Source organism: Penicillium canescens, assembly GCF_028828765.1.
Source record: "Penicillium canescens strain IBT 15451 chromosome Unknown utg000010l_segment0_segment0, whole genome shotgun sequence".
Lineage (NCBI taxonomy): Eukaryota > Fungi > Ascomycota > Eurotiomycetes > Eurotiales > Aspergillaceae > Penicillium > Penicillium canescens.
Window position 1 is genome coordinate 2995947 of NW_026703972.1, and position 16224 is coordinate 3012170.

Consider the following 16224-nt stretch of genomic DNA (forward strand, 5'->3'; position numbering starts at 1 on the left):
ACGCCGATATCCCGAACCGGCCCTTCTTACCATACAAAACCATATGGAAAGCAGGTACAGAGTATCCGGGTGGTATTGGCGAGCCGTGTCAACGTCTAAGCGAAACAAATATTAAAAAGGAGTATATCAAGCAGAATTAGCGATCTATTCATCCTGAATTCCTAATTATGCCGAGGAAGCCAAAAAGGGGCAAGCCCAAAAATCCTGTGGGCGGGCGACCTGGGTGCTGTCCAAGCCGGGCCGGGCTGCCTGTGGACGAGCCAAGGGCCACGGCGAGGCTTAGGCGTTATCCATGAATCCAATCACGCATCCACACTGCAGCCATACGCGCAAGTGTCTGAGTTATTCGGATCTTGACAGATCCAATTGCATGCAGTGCAGTGCTAAATGTAACGGCCAGCAAAGGATGAAATACAAAACATTCAGCTATAGGAAGGTTAACAACATACGGGTCCAGCATAATCACAATAAAGACACTGGCGTTTATCTAGAAACGCAGAGACGATAGTGGGAGAGGATTGGACTAGGGCAACAAGTACGGCGAAGACAGTTGCACAGGAAATCTTGATTGAGACCATTTTGATGTGGTGTTGTCGAAGAAAAAGGAGTTCACCAGAAGAAAACTGAAAAGACGTTCACAACTAGTGTCTGATTCGCAGAATTGTATACTAAAAGTGTACCATATCAGACAGCGCTTCTTCATGGGCCCTATCTTTGGTTCGGCTGTCCTCGGTCTTGTCCACTTGATTTGAAGCTGAGATGGTTATTGTTATTTTATTCGGCTAGAAATGACGGGACTTTCGCCTCACCTTCTCCTTGCACGCACACTTAAACGAACAACCTGGCCGTCTGCGAAAGTACGGCTCAAGCAAGGCGAAACATCGGCTCCTCGGGCTCGAGAGACGCAGACGCCATCTGAGGACAACGATGGTCACCCACTGGACGCCGGGGATCCGAGCCGCAAGCAAGCTATCCTATGAGGTTGTTCGAATGCCGAGAGGCAGACACTGCTATACGCTCGATTGGGTCTTCCATCAGGTAGGCATACCAGCGCATGATCTGATGAACAAAATCCACTGCGAGAAGGTCGAGGTCGCGATCATCGATGCCATCGGTATTCATGTGGAAGAAACAGAGCATGCGATGGTGTTGGTGCAGGGGAGGTTGAGCAGCCCAGACATTTGCTCGCTTCGCATACGAGTGTGAGAATCTGAGAGTGTCTTCCTGTGGTGAGATCCGAGTCAGCAAGTGTTGATCCAGTTTGACGAGGTGTTGTACTTTACGTTGTTGATGAAGAATCCCCCGAGCATACGCTTGAGACAGTTGGTCAATTAAGATCGTCATCCTACCAGCTTACCAACTAGATCACTTCCAATTGTCTTCTGTAATGCAGTCACCAATATGCCATGTTGCGTCCAGTTCGTCGCACTCTCCGGCTATCGCTTCGAGAAGCCGCACTGGATGCACCGGGCAAGTTCACAAGATGGCACTAGCGCGCGACGAACCCACCTGTGACAAAAAATTGTACAGTCGTATTGGGAGACTGCTTCGTGTAGAGGCACTCCGTTGTCGAGGGTGTGAGGCAGTGAGGAGGGCGTAAGACGCAATGGCGCGTCTGCCCTTTGGTCGTATCTGATTCGGCGCGAATAGGTTATTCGCCATAAGATTTTCGCGGTTGGCAATGGGCTGCTCCTACAACGGTATGAAATGTCAGTGGGGTTCGTGTCTGTGGCACAGACTTAGCAGAAAATCAAAACCGGCACAGCAGGAGGCGCGATATTCCACCCACCTCATCGCAGAGAACGAACATTAGAGCTTACGTGTCCTGTTGTTGGTCCGCGACCTTGCTTTGCAGTCTTCACAGAGGACATGTTGCATGGTTTGAAATGACAGGGTAAGAAATGGCCTGTAAGTCGTGACTTTGCGCGGAGCACTGACAGTGCTGGGTCCAGCTCACTATGGTGCGCTGTCAACGGTTTCCTGCCCATCATTAGCTTGTCGATCGGCGAGACAATGAGTGACTTACATGTTGTAAGAAAGACACAGGAAAGGGCTCCCTGGCTGGGGTATATTGGACGGAACGCATGGATCTTTCTTTCGCATCGTCTTTGAAGTCAGTCCAGTTTCGAAAATGGCCGCGCCGAAATCTACATACCTGTATGGAGATCACTTTTTTACATCGATATTCAGGGGCGTGGCGGGGGTCGGCTGCTATCGTGGACAGATGTTCGCATAGATACATCGACCATCTAACATAAATCTGCTTCTTTGACCGGCTGGCTTGGATGACATAATGGACCTGGTGGGGATCACTTCACAAGCACTTTCTAGCTTGTAGGCCCACGATGTATCCATAGATGTCACTCCGGTAGGGATTAATGGAAGAACGTATCAGGCACCTCAAACGCAAGGCCTGCTCGACTTTGCGTAGCCCAGTGATAGAATTGTAGAACAAATTGCTGGAGGGGGAAGACGTATTTATAGATTTCTTGGCTCCTGTCGCGTACGTGCTCTGCTAAGTAGCAAACGTTGAAGGGCATGATGCCTATCCTAAGTGAGGTCTGTTGCAACCCATGCCTTCGTTCTACGGCAACTTTTTGCAGCAAAATCCTTGATTCCTTTTAAATGCCCACCGAGAGACGTGCTAGATTTGTGTTGAAAATGAGTGAAGTTGAGTCGGTTAAGAAACGTTGGCTCACTGTCAATTCTACGGTCTTCTATACTGAGGCACTGGGAGCTATTCAATATTTGATTCATGTTTTGATTATCTCATGCGTACTATTTTATAAATTTAGTTTACACCTCTTTGCAAAGATACAAAGCGGAATAAGTTGCTGTTCTGTTCACTGGTGTCGCTAATGCTGAACAGGTTGCTGTGCACCGAATATATATTTACTAGTAAGCAACCTCAGTGAATGAGCAACATCCTCTCGTATATCTGCTTGAATTTTCGCTGGCTATTTACGACACGGAGTTGAGAAGCTCTAGCACCGCTTCTGTCCGTGCCAACGGTAGTGGTGTCAGGCCGTACTCATCCTTCAAGTCCGCCCTAACATCATTTCGCTCAACCAGTAGCTTCACCACTTCTTCATGTCCACACTTAGCTGCCAGTGACAGCGGCGTCAGACCATAACTATCTTTCGAGTCCGCCTCCACATAATCCCGCCACAGTAGCAGCTTCACCACTTCTCTATATCCACCCTCAGCAGCATGCGACTGTGGGGTCCGACCATCGTTATCCCGCGAGTCCGCCTTAACATCATCTCGCTCAACCAGTAGCTTCACCACTTCTTCATATCCGCACCCAGCTGCGTACGATAGTGGTGTTCGACCATTCTTGTTCTTTGGGTCCACTTGAGTACTATTCTTCGCTAGTAGCAGCTCTTTCAGTCTGCTCTCAGCTTCTTCTGCGAGAAGGTGTAAGACTGTGTTCCCTTTTTCATCCTGAATAGAAGTGTGGCGGAATGTCAAGACCCGTACGAGGTCAGGAATGGCGTGTAAGAGTGATAATTGGTCACGAGGGTTGAGATTCTCCGCCGTGAGGAGAATGATCTCTCGCGGGACATAAGCGCGGCCTCGTGGCTTTCTCATCTTTCAGCGCACGACAGATACGAAAAGATAATAAAAACCCACAGCAATCTGGTCTTGTGATCTTGCAGAGCCTTCTCCTTGGGGCGCTTGGAGATGTCGTCAGCGTCGAGAGCTGTTTGAGGAACGAAGTGGTTGTCAGCAGAGGTTCTGGGCATTCGATTTTTTCATATGGTTGTATCCCTGCTCACCCTAGATACATCCTCCATTCCAGTTGCTCTAGATCACAGATACGGAGAAACTTGGGGCTGGTGATACGTACTTAGGGGCGGGCTCTGCTTGAGCTTGTCGACCTTGGCAGAGTCCTGTACTTCGTTGTCAACGTAACTCGCCTACAGTTTCCGCAAAGAGCATAAGACTCCGAGATGCTCAAGCTGATTAGAGATAGTATTTAGTAGTGCGCAAGCGGAGCGTGTAAACCCTCTCGCTCACCCAAATCAGGCTTGTCAAAATGGAAAATGTTGTCATGCGACTCAAGTGGAATAAAATGATCAGTCCAGTTGGCTATCATACAGTGGTTAATGTCAATGTCTTGATAGGGCTTATCGTGTTGAACTAATGAAGAGCAGCGAGCATCTTAAGCTTTCCGATGTAGAAGCTCAGATTTCATGACGCAGAGTGAATTCATCTGGAGAAACTAGAAACGTAAGAGCTACAATACCGGCTCTCGATGCAGAACGAAATAGCAAAAGACCACCAGGAATAAACAAAGATTTCAATCCTGACCAGACCTTGATTCACGCCAGGGGAAAGCAATATTTATTGGCTTGGAAAGTGAAGCAGAGCGAGCCAAAGAAGGCAGGTCTACAGGCCCCTTCTAATGACTATTGCTTCTGTGGCACCGAATCGTCGCGGGAGCACTGCTTGTGCGCCAAACCACCAGCAGTCTTATCTTAACCATGCATGCAACCATTGCTTAGTTCACGGCTAATGAATTTCCCGCCGCTGCTCTCTCACTCGTATTAAAAGCAGCCACCATCCAGTCTTTCTTTTCCCATCAACTTCCGCCATGCCTACACCTCACCATCCTTACTAAACAAGTCCAATCCAGAACCTCGCTGGTCTTGAACCGATAGAGGAGCTTCCACAGCGTCGGGGTTGCGACGACACCCGTATAAACATACAGATTAAGCTTTGTTGCGTGAACTGTTTTGGCCTGGGGGTCTTTTATTCTTATATAGTGGATAGCCGTGCATTTCTAGGGGAGCTGCTCATTCATGAGCTTTGGGCCTCTACCCTCTTTGTGTTGTTTTCGTTGATTCGAATCTCAGAGTGGTAAGTGGGAAATGCTTTAGGATAACCCTGTACTCTGCCACGTGTGGTCACATTCGATACTTGGACTGTTGAACGGCAGATCGTAATGTTCGTTGTACTATATGGCGGCATAATCGGATGAGAAACACTGCAACTCTCACTTTGATGCGGCTTGCTCAATAATTCCTCCCCACTAAAGCCTTGGCGGTGGTACCGGAAAAAAGTAGCTTTAGGGACGGAACATGGAGTGAAAGTTGAAAACTGGTTGAATCCAAAGTAGCTGAGGGACTACGTTGGTCTTATCATGTTCATTTACATCGGAGTGAGCAAAGTCATAGTATAAAGGGACACTGGCTCCACGACTGTGGAACCACTATCAGCCATGGATAATCCTAGCAAAGCGCCAGAAACGACGGATACACAAGGAGAGGTACCGCTATACACACAGCCAACGTCAACTGGGGAGCCCCCGCTTCTCGGTATTGCAACCCCGCTGCCGGTAAGAATAAGATATGAACAGACAGGACCACGCTGGCCAGACAGACCCAAACCCGCGACATAGAGAAGCAGACCTTGGCTGTAGAGCCCTTCCGACCCATGCTCGAGGTCTTGAAGCCAATTGAAGAAGATAACGAGCTTGTTCATGACATCATCAGCTGTTTTGACTGTTCTGTGGATGCTCTTGCTCTCAAACGATTTGAGCGGGTGAATTTTGGAGTGTGGATTCATCGAGAGGCGCGCTGGCGCGGTCGCGTCACGACTATTTCGCCACTGTGCCGACTGATCTGCAGCGGTCCTTCTAGTACTAGTAGAGTCCGTTGCTGGATAAGTGGGTCCCTTGTAATGTTGGCTAGGGCATATTCCAGTTCTACTGCGGCTTGCGCTAATGTCGGAACTTGCTACAGACGATGGCCATTGCCGGTTTCTGACTGCTCAATGCGACCGCCCGAGAAAGATCGACTGAGATCATGATCAGTGCACTCTCCACATATATGACATGCTTTCCCAGATTTATTTCGGTGCATGCCTGTGGTCTTGTGGTTTAGCTCGTGGTCATGATAGGTCGAGTGAAATCTGGATGATTGCAAAGCTACTGTTGTTGCAGATAGGGGGCCGTAGTGATTGCGGTGGATGGCTAGCGGACCGGGATCTTCGCCGGGCTCGAGGGGGAGAGGCTTGTTCTTGATGTCGTTAAACGATAGCTTGGGGAAAATTGAAGTGCGTCGAGATGGCGACATTGAGCACGATGGATAGGTAGAGCCTGACGCGTTGCCTTTGCTAGATGCCGATTCAGTCGGTACTGGCGGGACGAACGTCGGAGCTCGCAAAGAACACGCCGAAACAGCATAGTCAAAGACACCAGCCGCAACGGGTGAGAGAATGGAGCATCGATGAGGTTCTTTTGTGGCTGGCCTGAAGCATTCTGTCTCAACACTCGCGATAGAAGTCCGGCTACTATAGAAAGACGAGGCGCAGTCAAATAAATCCCCGGAGCCCGACAGCGAGGATGCTGTCTTTTGCTTCAGAGCTTCATTCACGTCTGTGGCTAGTATATCAACAGCATTAGCCGAAGTCTTGTAGAGGGTTTGAACCCGCTCGCGGAGTTCTGTCTCAAAATTCGACGAGAACCCGATTAGCCCGGCGCTTTGCTGATGGGCACCAGCACTAGCTCCTATCGAAGACACAGATACGAAGTCGGTAAAGGACAGTTCGGGAAAGAAACGGCGTAGGGCTGCGCTAAAGCGTGGTACAGTAGATGGCTGGTTGTCAGGTAAAGGCCAAACGTCCGACTCTTCGCCATCAGAAGAGACGGCTGTGTCGACGGCAATGATTGTCCGTCGTGATTCCCGAGGAAAAACAGTCCAAGTTTGTGTGGATGGCTCGGGCGATGTTTGCTTAGGTATGGAGATGGAGGATACCGTTCCTTGATGGCGGTTTGTTGGAGACATTCTGGCGCTCTCCACTGGTCCTGCAGATGGTGGATATTGGATGGACTTTTCTTTGGCTCCGCTAGTTAAGTGTAGTCCTAGGGAATCTTCCATCTTGATCAACATCTCCTGCGGTCTGATGCCCTTGTTCTCTTTGTCCTTCACATTCTCTGATGATTCCGAGATATTGCTTCCGCGGGTCAAGTTCATCAGACCGATATCTTTTTGAACATGATTGTGGAAGAGAGTACACCCGAGTTCGGGTGGCGGAGGTAGGCTACACCTTTTGTTGCTCTTCTGTTTTGTGGAGTTTCTCCACGGTCGAACGAATGGAAAGATTCGAGGAGACTCCATTATAGACGTGTTCAGATTGCCTAGCCCACCGAAGGTTTAGTGCCCCGGCGTTATTGAAAGTTGTCGATTTGACTGTGGTCTACATTTAGTCATGGGCCCTTATGGATGTTTTCTCCCACGGGAATAGTGTCCTAGAAAAAGTATGAACGGAGGACGTACCGGAGGACTGCTGTCTTGTGGTCGTGAGTTGTGTTGATAACACTGTCTTTTTTCTGGGCTCTATAGAATAGGTCGTCATATGCATGGTCCTAATCTTGCATGGCCTCCCGCTGAGGCCCCTTTCCTAGAATAGCAAGCCCCGATAAAAACCGTCCGCGGGGGAAATCCTCGTGTATGTAGAAGGCCGTGAGTTAGTCTTCACTGGCTACCTTCTCTGGAGGGACACACAGCTTGCGCACAGAAAGGGCCGTTAATAACATATTCTCGAACGCTTTCTGAGAATTTCCTACCTTGGCAGAACCTGCGAAGGCAGGTATGCTTCTAAAAGCTGGTCCTGACGCCTAGCGCAAAATCAAAGTCAAAATTGGAATAAGAAAATGGACTAGAGATCCGACGTATAAATAAAATAGTCAGGCCAGGCAGTGCTGGTGTTACTCTGAGAATCAAATAGAGCGAATTGTTTCCCCTCCTTGGCTGGCGAGATTTATAGCGAATTATCACCCACTGATAAATTTCTTGTAACAGTAGGCACGTGCGTGGCGAGTGGATCAAAAAGACGAAGAGTTTAGCTCAAGTTAGCATGCCGTTCAGCAATGGTGGGATTATTACCGAGTCTTTGGCGCCCACTTAATTAAACAATTATAAAACGTGGCAAGACCCTACTTGTTCTAGGCGCAACTACCGGTGCGGCGCTGCTTATTACACTTTAAGTTAAGAAACCAATTAAAAGGTTCGGAAAACAACGTATTCGTCCCGAATAAATAGTGTACCTAGAAATCATCCTGATCGTCTTTGTGTTCTTTGTCTTAGATTGAGGAATTTTCCTTAAAGCATTAGATTAAATAGGAAATGTTGCATAGTGTAATATGCATACCTAACATACGTGCCCGCTCTGTTCGATGAATTATACATTAAGTTAAGTGAAGGAAAGTAACAACGTAGTCGATGGCCAACCCGATCTCACGGTCAACCCGATTGCACCAAAACGCATGGTAAATGCGATAAATTTCACTTCATATCCCAACAACCGACCAATTTCACTTGAATGCTAGGGTAGGCTTTCTTAGCATAAGAAATAACGTATCCTAGTTCTAAGTAATTTCGACGTTTCCCTTGCAACATTACTATATAATCCACCGTAATTTAGACGTGATAAACAGAAGTATATTATCTCCATCTTCCCAAACTTCTCTTTTTATCAAAATCACTTTGGTGGACTATTTTGCTATCTATGCCATCGTATCCTGAAATAATATTCTAACGACATGGTTATTGACATATGAAGTGGTGATATATAATTATTTCCTCGCTTGCGTCTACCCCGGCGCCACACGCGGGACCGGGCACGTTAGACCCGTTACTACGGATTGTCTGTAGGCGCTTCCGAATCAGGTTATTCCGATATAGGGTTCGGAAATCGAAGGATTAAATCCTGCCTTGCAAGTTAAAGAAGAAAGTATCCGTTCTTCCCGTGGAAAGGGGGTTACGATTGCTGGAGAACATGGTTTCCCTTCAATGCATGGAAAGCCGAGCCCGAGGTTCCGAGCACACGCCTTACAACCGTTGCTGGAGAGTTAGATCTGGGGGAAAGACACCAAATGGAAAGAAGCAGGTGGACAGTTGAGTGCGATGTATTTAATGACCCAAGGACAAAAAGCGGCGAGTTGCACAACACCTAGCCTGCGGCATGTGCCGACTACCGTAAACCTTTTTTATAAATATAAGAGAACCTATATGGCTCTGGAGGTTGACGGAACTGCTAGACGGTACAGGAAAGAAAGGGTCAACTATCGCTGTTACCGCCTCACCCTGATAACGATCGAGCTGCCTAATTGTATACTGTGATAATTCGACCTAGTGAGCTAGGATTTCCTTCAAACGGGAATAGTATTAGAAATGAGACGATCGAGTACGATGAGATTTGAAAGATGGATAGTGAGATTGTAAAGTTCAATCTCAAGACTGGTACTGGGAGCCAACATAACCGGATTAGGATATTGGGTATATCAACGGCTTCCCCCACCAGATAGAGCTCACTTCCTTGGACAGTATTGAAACAGTAGCAACAGTCATTATCTCGAGCAGATCCTTCTACGCTAGTGAGGCGCAGCTGACTCTGTAATTCTGGAAAAGGTGTCTCCTATTGGGCGCATTTTCAGCGATAATATTCTTCGCGATGCGGACTCGGTACTAGAATATACAACTAATCATCTTGGATCAAGAGAGGGTTTAATCCTAGTATCTCTCGCGGTTAACATAGCCTAAGTGAAACTACAATATAGCAAAATAAATAATGGTTTTTTCTCTTATTTTTACCCCTTATATTTTCGTGGACTTAAGTGATACAATAGTCGAAGTCCATAGAGGCATGTTCTCTTTGTTGGGCACGTTTGGCTTTACTGGCTGCATTTGCATCCCCCTTGCACGCATGCACGTGGCATTTTACCCTGCTTGTTCTGTTGGAAACAAGAGAGTAAACCCTTACATAGCACCTTGTATGTGGAGGAAGCTAGCTCGTGTCAAAGATATTGATTAATTGATTAACCTTTTAGTTAAGCTTTTTTAAAAACTACTACACCAACCACATTGCTTGAAGCAAATGACTGGAGCAATTAGTGTTCTCGAATTTCCGAGCCGTGTGTGTGTGGGGAAGATGGAGAAATAAGGTTTTGACTCAAGTCGCCAACCAAACTTCTGTGGTTAGTTAGGGCTTCTTAATCTAGCGATAAGCGAAAAGCAAATTCAAACCTCGGGATTCACCCCCTTATCTCCACTTCTTATTTTATTCGCCACGTGGAGCGGTGGTGGAGCGTTCACAGGGAATCCAACCTAGCAGATTCTCGGAGAATTGAAGTTTATTGTTATCAAGGTTTAGTTACAGCCTTAACTGTAGCATCCTGGAACCCATGAGATCTGTTACAAACAAACAATTTATTAACGCCCGGCGGCTGAACCGAAAGGGCAGCTATCACTAATCTAACTATACATGCCTTAGCTAACGCTGTGTCTCCTTGGAGCCCATACAAGATTCCTTTCATATATGTCATCTCGGATGTTAATATCTTAGCGGGACCTTGTGAGTTAGTGTTTAGTAGACTTGCTTGAAGGCGTTTCTCCAAGTGTTCAACATCCTATTCTCGGCAATTGAAGCGCGTCTACCGTCTCTGGCACAAGGTAGTTGGTCGGAGTTAGATTGGGGTTGGAGTGGGGTAAGATTAATCTTTGTTGGTCGACACGGTTAAGCGGCGTCGAGTCGGCCCGTGGCGATTGCAAACCGTATTGTGGCTCGCACTGCTTCCAAATTCGGCTTCCAGTTCTGGTCATCCAAAGGCGATTTTCCGCCTAGGAAAAATGATATGTTGCCTCGGTGAGTGTGGGTACATTGCAGCATTTCCGTCCGGTGTGTGGTCCACCTCTGACATCGAAAGAGGAAGTGTTCCACGGTCTCTCTGGCTTGTCCACATGCGCATTGATCCGTCTCTGCAACGTTGATTCGATAGAGATATCCATTGAGTCTCGCCATGCCAGTCCGGAGCTGGGCAAGTACGCTTGCTTCTTTCCAAGACAATCGGTCATACAGCTGTCGGGTGTGTTTCCCTGGAAGCGCTGAATCCACACGTTTGGCATGACTCCGACGTTCTCTGGCAGGCCGTGGCTGGTGGCTGCCTGGGATCGCGCGATATTCAGTGTTGTTGACTTCATTCTGGGGACCTGTGCTTGAGGTGTAGTATCCTCTTGCGTCGCTGCTCTAGCCTGCTCTTTCGCCAGGCCCAACACAAGTATTGATTTGTATTACTAAGTTGGGCACGCTTGATAATACATTGTAGAGGTGGCAGCATGTCTACCTACATAGACCCTCTACCTTGCATCCCCTTCGATCCTCATCCGCATCCTTCACGGGGGACAGCCAGTTCCGCCAGTCAATACCAGTTTGCACCTTAAGCCTACTTCCATAGCGGCCTTGAAGACTCCATCCTCGATAGCCATCTTCAAAATCCTATTCTCTCAGTAGACCGACACGCGCGTCCGTCCTCTCGAGCCATATAGAAAGTGTCGTATCTGCAGTCCGCCCACCCAGTCTTCCGTCGCTTCCATTATATGCTGCGCCCCACGGATTGTCAAATCCATTTCGCGCTACCTTGTAAGATCTCTCTGACAATGCCGACCGTGTCTCGCAGGAGTTTGCCCAGTTGCATCCTCTCTGTACCCAGAACAGCCAAGCAACACAGTGTTGTCCCTCCTACTAACCAAAGTACCTCGTCGTTCTCTGTGTGGATTCAAGCATGCTGGGTCGTGCCGTGTCGTTCGTGGTTTTGCTTTTGACTCTGTCGTTTGTGTATCCTCAGACCCAGCGATATCCTCCTTTCAACAGAGCAGCCCGAGAGCACCCCAAGGGTGTCCTATCCCACGAGCCTAGTGTCCACTGATTGTAGGATCGGTTTCGCAGTCGTGTGTCGGGTGGTTTTCAAAGTGTTCCCTTGTCGCCTGTGCGTGGGGTCAGGCAGGGCCCCTGACCCCTGAGCTCTCGCTCCCGCCGTAGCCCTAGCCAGCGGACAGTGCTGGCCAGTGGTGACTCTTCTTAGCTCTGCGAATACATCCCAGGCAAGGCATTCACAGGTTCCCAGCCGGCACCACGTGGAGGTGAGAGTCGTCGCCAGCCGAGATCTGTTAAGAGGATTTCGAAAACAGTTTACCTCCAGACACACATGCTTTCTTTCCCAGCGCCCCACTCAGAATGCGCTAATCTAACTTTGGCTAGCTGAGGTACCTTCCTTGAGGTGTAACACAGTACCATTGGCTGCGGGAAAATCTGAAACCCAGCGATCCGGGCTACAGTGACTGGACATAAGTAATTGCTCCCCCTTGGCCCCACTGTATACACCGCCCAAATAGCCAATACCGCCTTCCTAAATGGATCAACGATCTAACAAAGCAGGGGTTGGTAATTAGCTTCTGTTCAGCGGGCATGGGATGATTGAGGTCGTAAAACATTGGAGCATCTCTCAGAGATGCCACCGCATTGCCAGGGCTGGTATACACCTTACCAGTTTTATTACATGAGGTTTATGACCGGCAGAATGTTATGTAATAAGGTGAGGGTGGGGGAGCAATTACTTATGTCCAGTCACTGTAGACGTCCTTGTGGGTCTCTGAAGGGAAAACGTGTGGGTCTGGGGGGTAAACTGCTTTTGAAATCCTCTGTACATGTCATACATGAAGCTCTGCTTTAGGAACGGGCCTTTTAAGTTCAGTTTCTTTATATTAGATTTTCCATGTCGTGAGAGTGAGCAGGGCATTGAGTACGTAATGAGACAATTTCTACTTAAGTTTATCCTGCTTACTTCGTATGTACCATTTTATGTCTTATCTTAAGGCTAGCAGGCTGGTCAATAATGCCGTGCTCCTGCCACTTCTATCGGCACTAGGGAAAGACACTTTTACTAGCGGAAGCTTCCATCAGCACTAAGGAAAGACACTTTCAGTAACGAATATATTCAGTCTACCCGGCATCTCTCCAAATCCTTCATTAAATGATTCACTGTAAAACAAAGAAAAGTTATATATATACGTATTGAAATGGGCATGGCTCGATGGCAGTCTGATATAGCAGACGGGTCGATATCAATGGAGAGAAGACCAACCACTCCCATGCCCACCGTAGGCGTAGAGAGTAGTCTTAGGAAGCGACCGAAGTACTGATCTTGAAGCTATATCATGAATGAAGAATCTGGTGGAAAAACTGTAGTAATATTGATGATGGATGGATGCTATCCCTAGAAGTGGAAGACTGCATGCAAGCTTCCTAGCGCATTTGCGACACCTTAGGCCAATAATACGCTACAGTCACGGTTTCCACCACTACAGTATATATATAAAATAGCGATATATATAAAATAGCGGTAATAGGCTAGAGTTGTGAAAGCTTGAGCAAATAAAGACATACTCCTGTCAGACAGCCATTCAACAAATAAGGATAATCCCGAGAGCACATTCCATATCCTTTGAGGCTAGCATTCGAAGCAAATAAGATACATTAATGTCCGAATCGTCCGAAGCGGGCACTCTATTAGGCAACCGCCAAAGTTTGTTAAGAGGGATAATAGCGATAGGAACATGGCCGTTTGGCCTATCGAAAGTGTCAGGGTACATACAGGTCCTGTAACGGGTATATCAGGGGTTGGGGTAGCGAGGGTCCGGAAAGATTGGTGAATTTTGTAGAGGCCGGTTATCCGTTCGGCAGTGTCATTCTTTCCGTTGTGGATTTCGTTACCACGGAATTGTACCCTGTCCGTAAGCGGCGCGGAAGCGATATGAGTTGTAACAGGAATGGCCTTTATAGCTATGGAAATACACTGTATGCCGATCAGAGCAACTGAATCAAAGAGGAAAAAAAACAGCAATGAGACCTGGAAGGCTGTTAATTCTGGTGGACGATATACTGAAGGCTGACGGGTTGGGATACCCTCGAGAATAAGTTGACTCGAAGATTACATGTCCGAGGTGGCTGAAGGTCGCGAAAAGGACGCGTAAACCAAAGAGGGTATTGTATGACCGGCCCAACCCGAAGCCCCATTCAAATTCACATGGTCCTATTCCGGGCTTCCCAGGTAAGGTGATTTCCAGCTGCTTGGTAATCATGATTATTGTCGTAAATATTTCTGGACAGACACTTCATAGAGTGGACGACCACTCAACATTCTCAGTGGCGATACGAGGAAAGCACCAAGCAGTACTCCGTACTCGGTGCTGGTTCCAAGAGGATCACTGGGAGGAGTAAGTCGAGGATCAGGCGGTCTTTCTCGATTCCAGCCGCCAGGACGAGATACGAGAGGCGCGATGCAAGTGGACGCAGCCTCCGAAGGCAGGCGACATGTCCGAGACGTGACTCTGCCGTGCCGAACGGTTCAATGTTTGGCTCCAGAGTCTTCACCACCTAGCGAGGAGTCACATTTCTGCCATCAGCCTTTCCCTGCCTCTTTGACAGAGTTTTGAGCCTGTTTCAAAATGAAGTTTCTATATTATATTCAAGCACTTGGCTTTCAATATGAGACCCCCACTTGTGAGCGAGGTGCCGCTGGAGATGAAGCTCCTAGACTAAGTGGGCTGCAACGCATCGATTTTTGACCTTTTTACCGCACTTCTAATTCCAAGTTACAGTCATTGGCACGGTTAGCTCTGTTCGACAGAGACAAAATCTCCTTTTCGCCAGGGTTGGCAGATTCTATTGGGTTTTATGGTGGTTTGGTTGCGACACAATTTCTCGTAAATAAGCTTTCAATGGGGCTTCCTTCCCTCCCCACCTTGGGAACTCGACAAATGTTGATTGCGGTATTCGGAGATTGATCGATAGTCATTCTTCAGGTTATCTTGGACCTCCTCGAGGATATGCGTGTGGGATCTTGTCTTGATTGAGGCCCACCCTTTATGCTATCAAGGGGCAAGCTTAAGTACAACCACTTACTCAAATTTCTGACCAGTACAAGTGCAATAAAACGTGTTCATGGGCCAGGTATGCTGGGCCATGCTTCTTTCGTCATTTACCAGCTGTACGCTGGAGCGGTTTAGTCCGTGTATACCGTTTGTACGGCCGTCCCAGGGAAGCATCATCACACGCAGAGAGCTACTATGGCTGCATGTCTGCAGGCTCTCGCTACTGATCTCTCCATCTAAACCCTGCCAGTCACGAACTTCACAAAATAATCAAATAATCAATTCCAATGCCCCTAACACTGGAATGCAAAGCAATCGTCAGACGTCAAACACAGTTCTGAACCCAACAACAACTTAATAAATCCCAACCTGCTCCCGCCCAGCCTTTAACGCAAGCTCTAGTCCATCTGCCGTCTCCTCAGGCTTACTCAAGAAACCAGAGTGCGACCCATCAACGTGAAAGGTTACCGGGTTACCCAATGTCTGCGCAAAGCCCTCCTGGATGGACAGCGGCAGAGCAGCATCCTTGTCGCAGAAGAGGTACATGGATGGCATCTCGTGCCAGGGCTCAAAGGTAGCCGGCTCCAGGAAGGAGGGCTTGGCGTGCGGCTTCAGCTTGGGGATGGCGGTTGCTTGGGCTTCGGGTGTTATGTCGTGGTAGAAGACGGTTTCTTGCTGGGAGGAGCGGCAGTAGCCATCATCGGGGTCCTACGATCATCAGTAACAGGTTTTTTTTTTTTTTTTTTTTTTTTAAATTATAAGTGTTTGTCCTTGCAATGCAAAGGCTGGACCAGGGAATACATACACTGAGAAGCATCCATGGCAGCCAATTCCCGCCCAACATATCAATAACAGACTTGCCCTTGGGCGTCACGAAAGCGGCCAGCCAAACCACCATAATCACGCCACCGGGCTGACCGGCCTTGGACCGTTGAGCGTATCCGAGCTCCTCGACGGCGCCTGCACCCACCATGCCACCATACGAGTGCGTGACCACGATAATCTGACGGCCCTGCTCTGCCAATGCCCGGAGGACACCGCTGGTATGGGCGATATCAGCGTGGAGGCGGGATTTGGCGGGTTCGGCCGCGTCGACAGAAGGGAGCGCAACGGCTTCGGAGTCATATCCCCGTGTGGTCAAGAGAGCACGGATGCCATCGAAGGTATCGGGTGTGTGCCATGCACCGGGCACAAAGACATAGATGGGGGTGTTGTTAACAGCCATTGTCGTCCAAGTCTATATGTAAATTGTAGCCTGTCGTGATAACTCGAGGGAGCAATTAGAATAGCGAATTTTGTAGAAAAGCCTGGAGTAGGACTGGAAAACAGCACCAAGCAGTAGCTGTGACGACAGCTAGTTTAAAGGGGCAGGAAACGTTTAAGCTCGCACCCCAACCGAAGTTCAGGCAGACCACCGACAACGGCGGCCCACAAATCTCTGCGGAGCAAAGCCTGCAACAGTCCCTTCATTCAGTTCACGCTGTTCACTTTGCTAAAGCCATGGAGTCCA

At 48.3% G+C, this 16224-nt stretch overlaps 2 protein-coding genes across 2 annotated transcripts; both read right to left on the bottom strand.

Moving 5' to 3' along the window:
• Positions 1 to 5741: 5741 nt before the first annotated feature.
• N7446_012519 (uncharacterized protein) lies at positions 5742 to 7124 on the bottom strand (the record flags this gene model as incomplete). Its single annotated transcript, XM_058521261.1, has 1 exon — positions 5742 to 7124. The coding sequence occupies one exon, from the start codon at positions 7122 to 7124 to the stop codon at positions 5742 to 5744; it is 1383 nt and encodes a 460-aa protein (XP_058366627.1).
• Positions 7125 to 15068: 7944 nt separating this feature from the next.
• On the bottom strand, positions 15069 to 15939 carry N7446_012520 (alpha/beta hydrolase; the record flags this gene model as incomplete). Its single annotated transcript, XM_058521262.1, has 2 exons — positions 15069 to 15422; positions 15520 to 15939. The coding sequence occupies 2 exons, from the start codon at positions 15937 to 15939 to the stop codon at positions 15069 to 15071; spliced, it is 774 nt and encodes a 257-aa protein (XP_058366628.1).
• Positions 15940 to 16224: the final 285 nt, after the last annotated feature.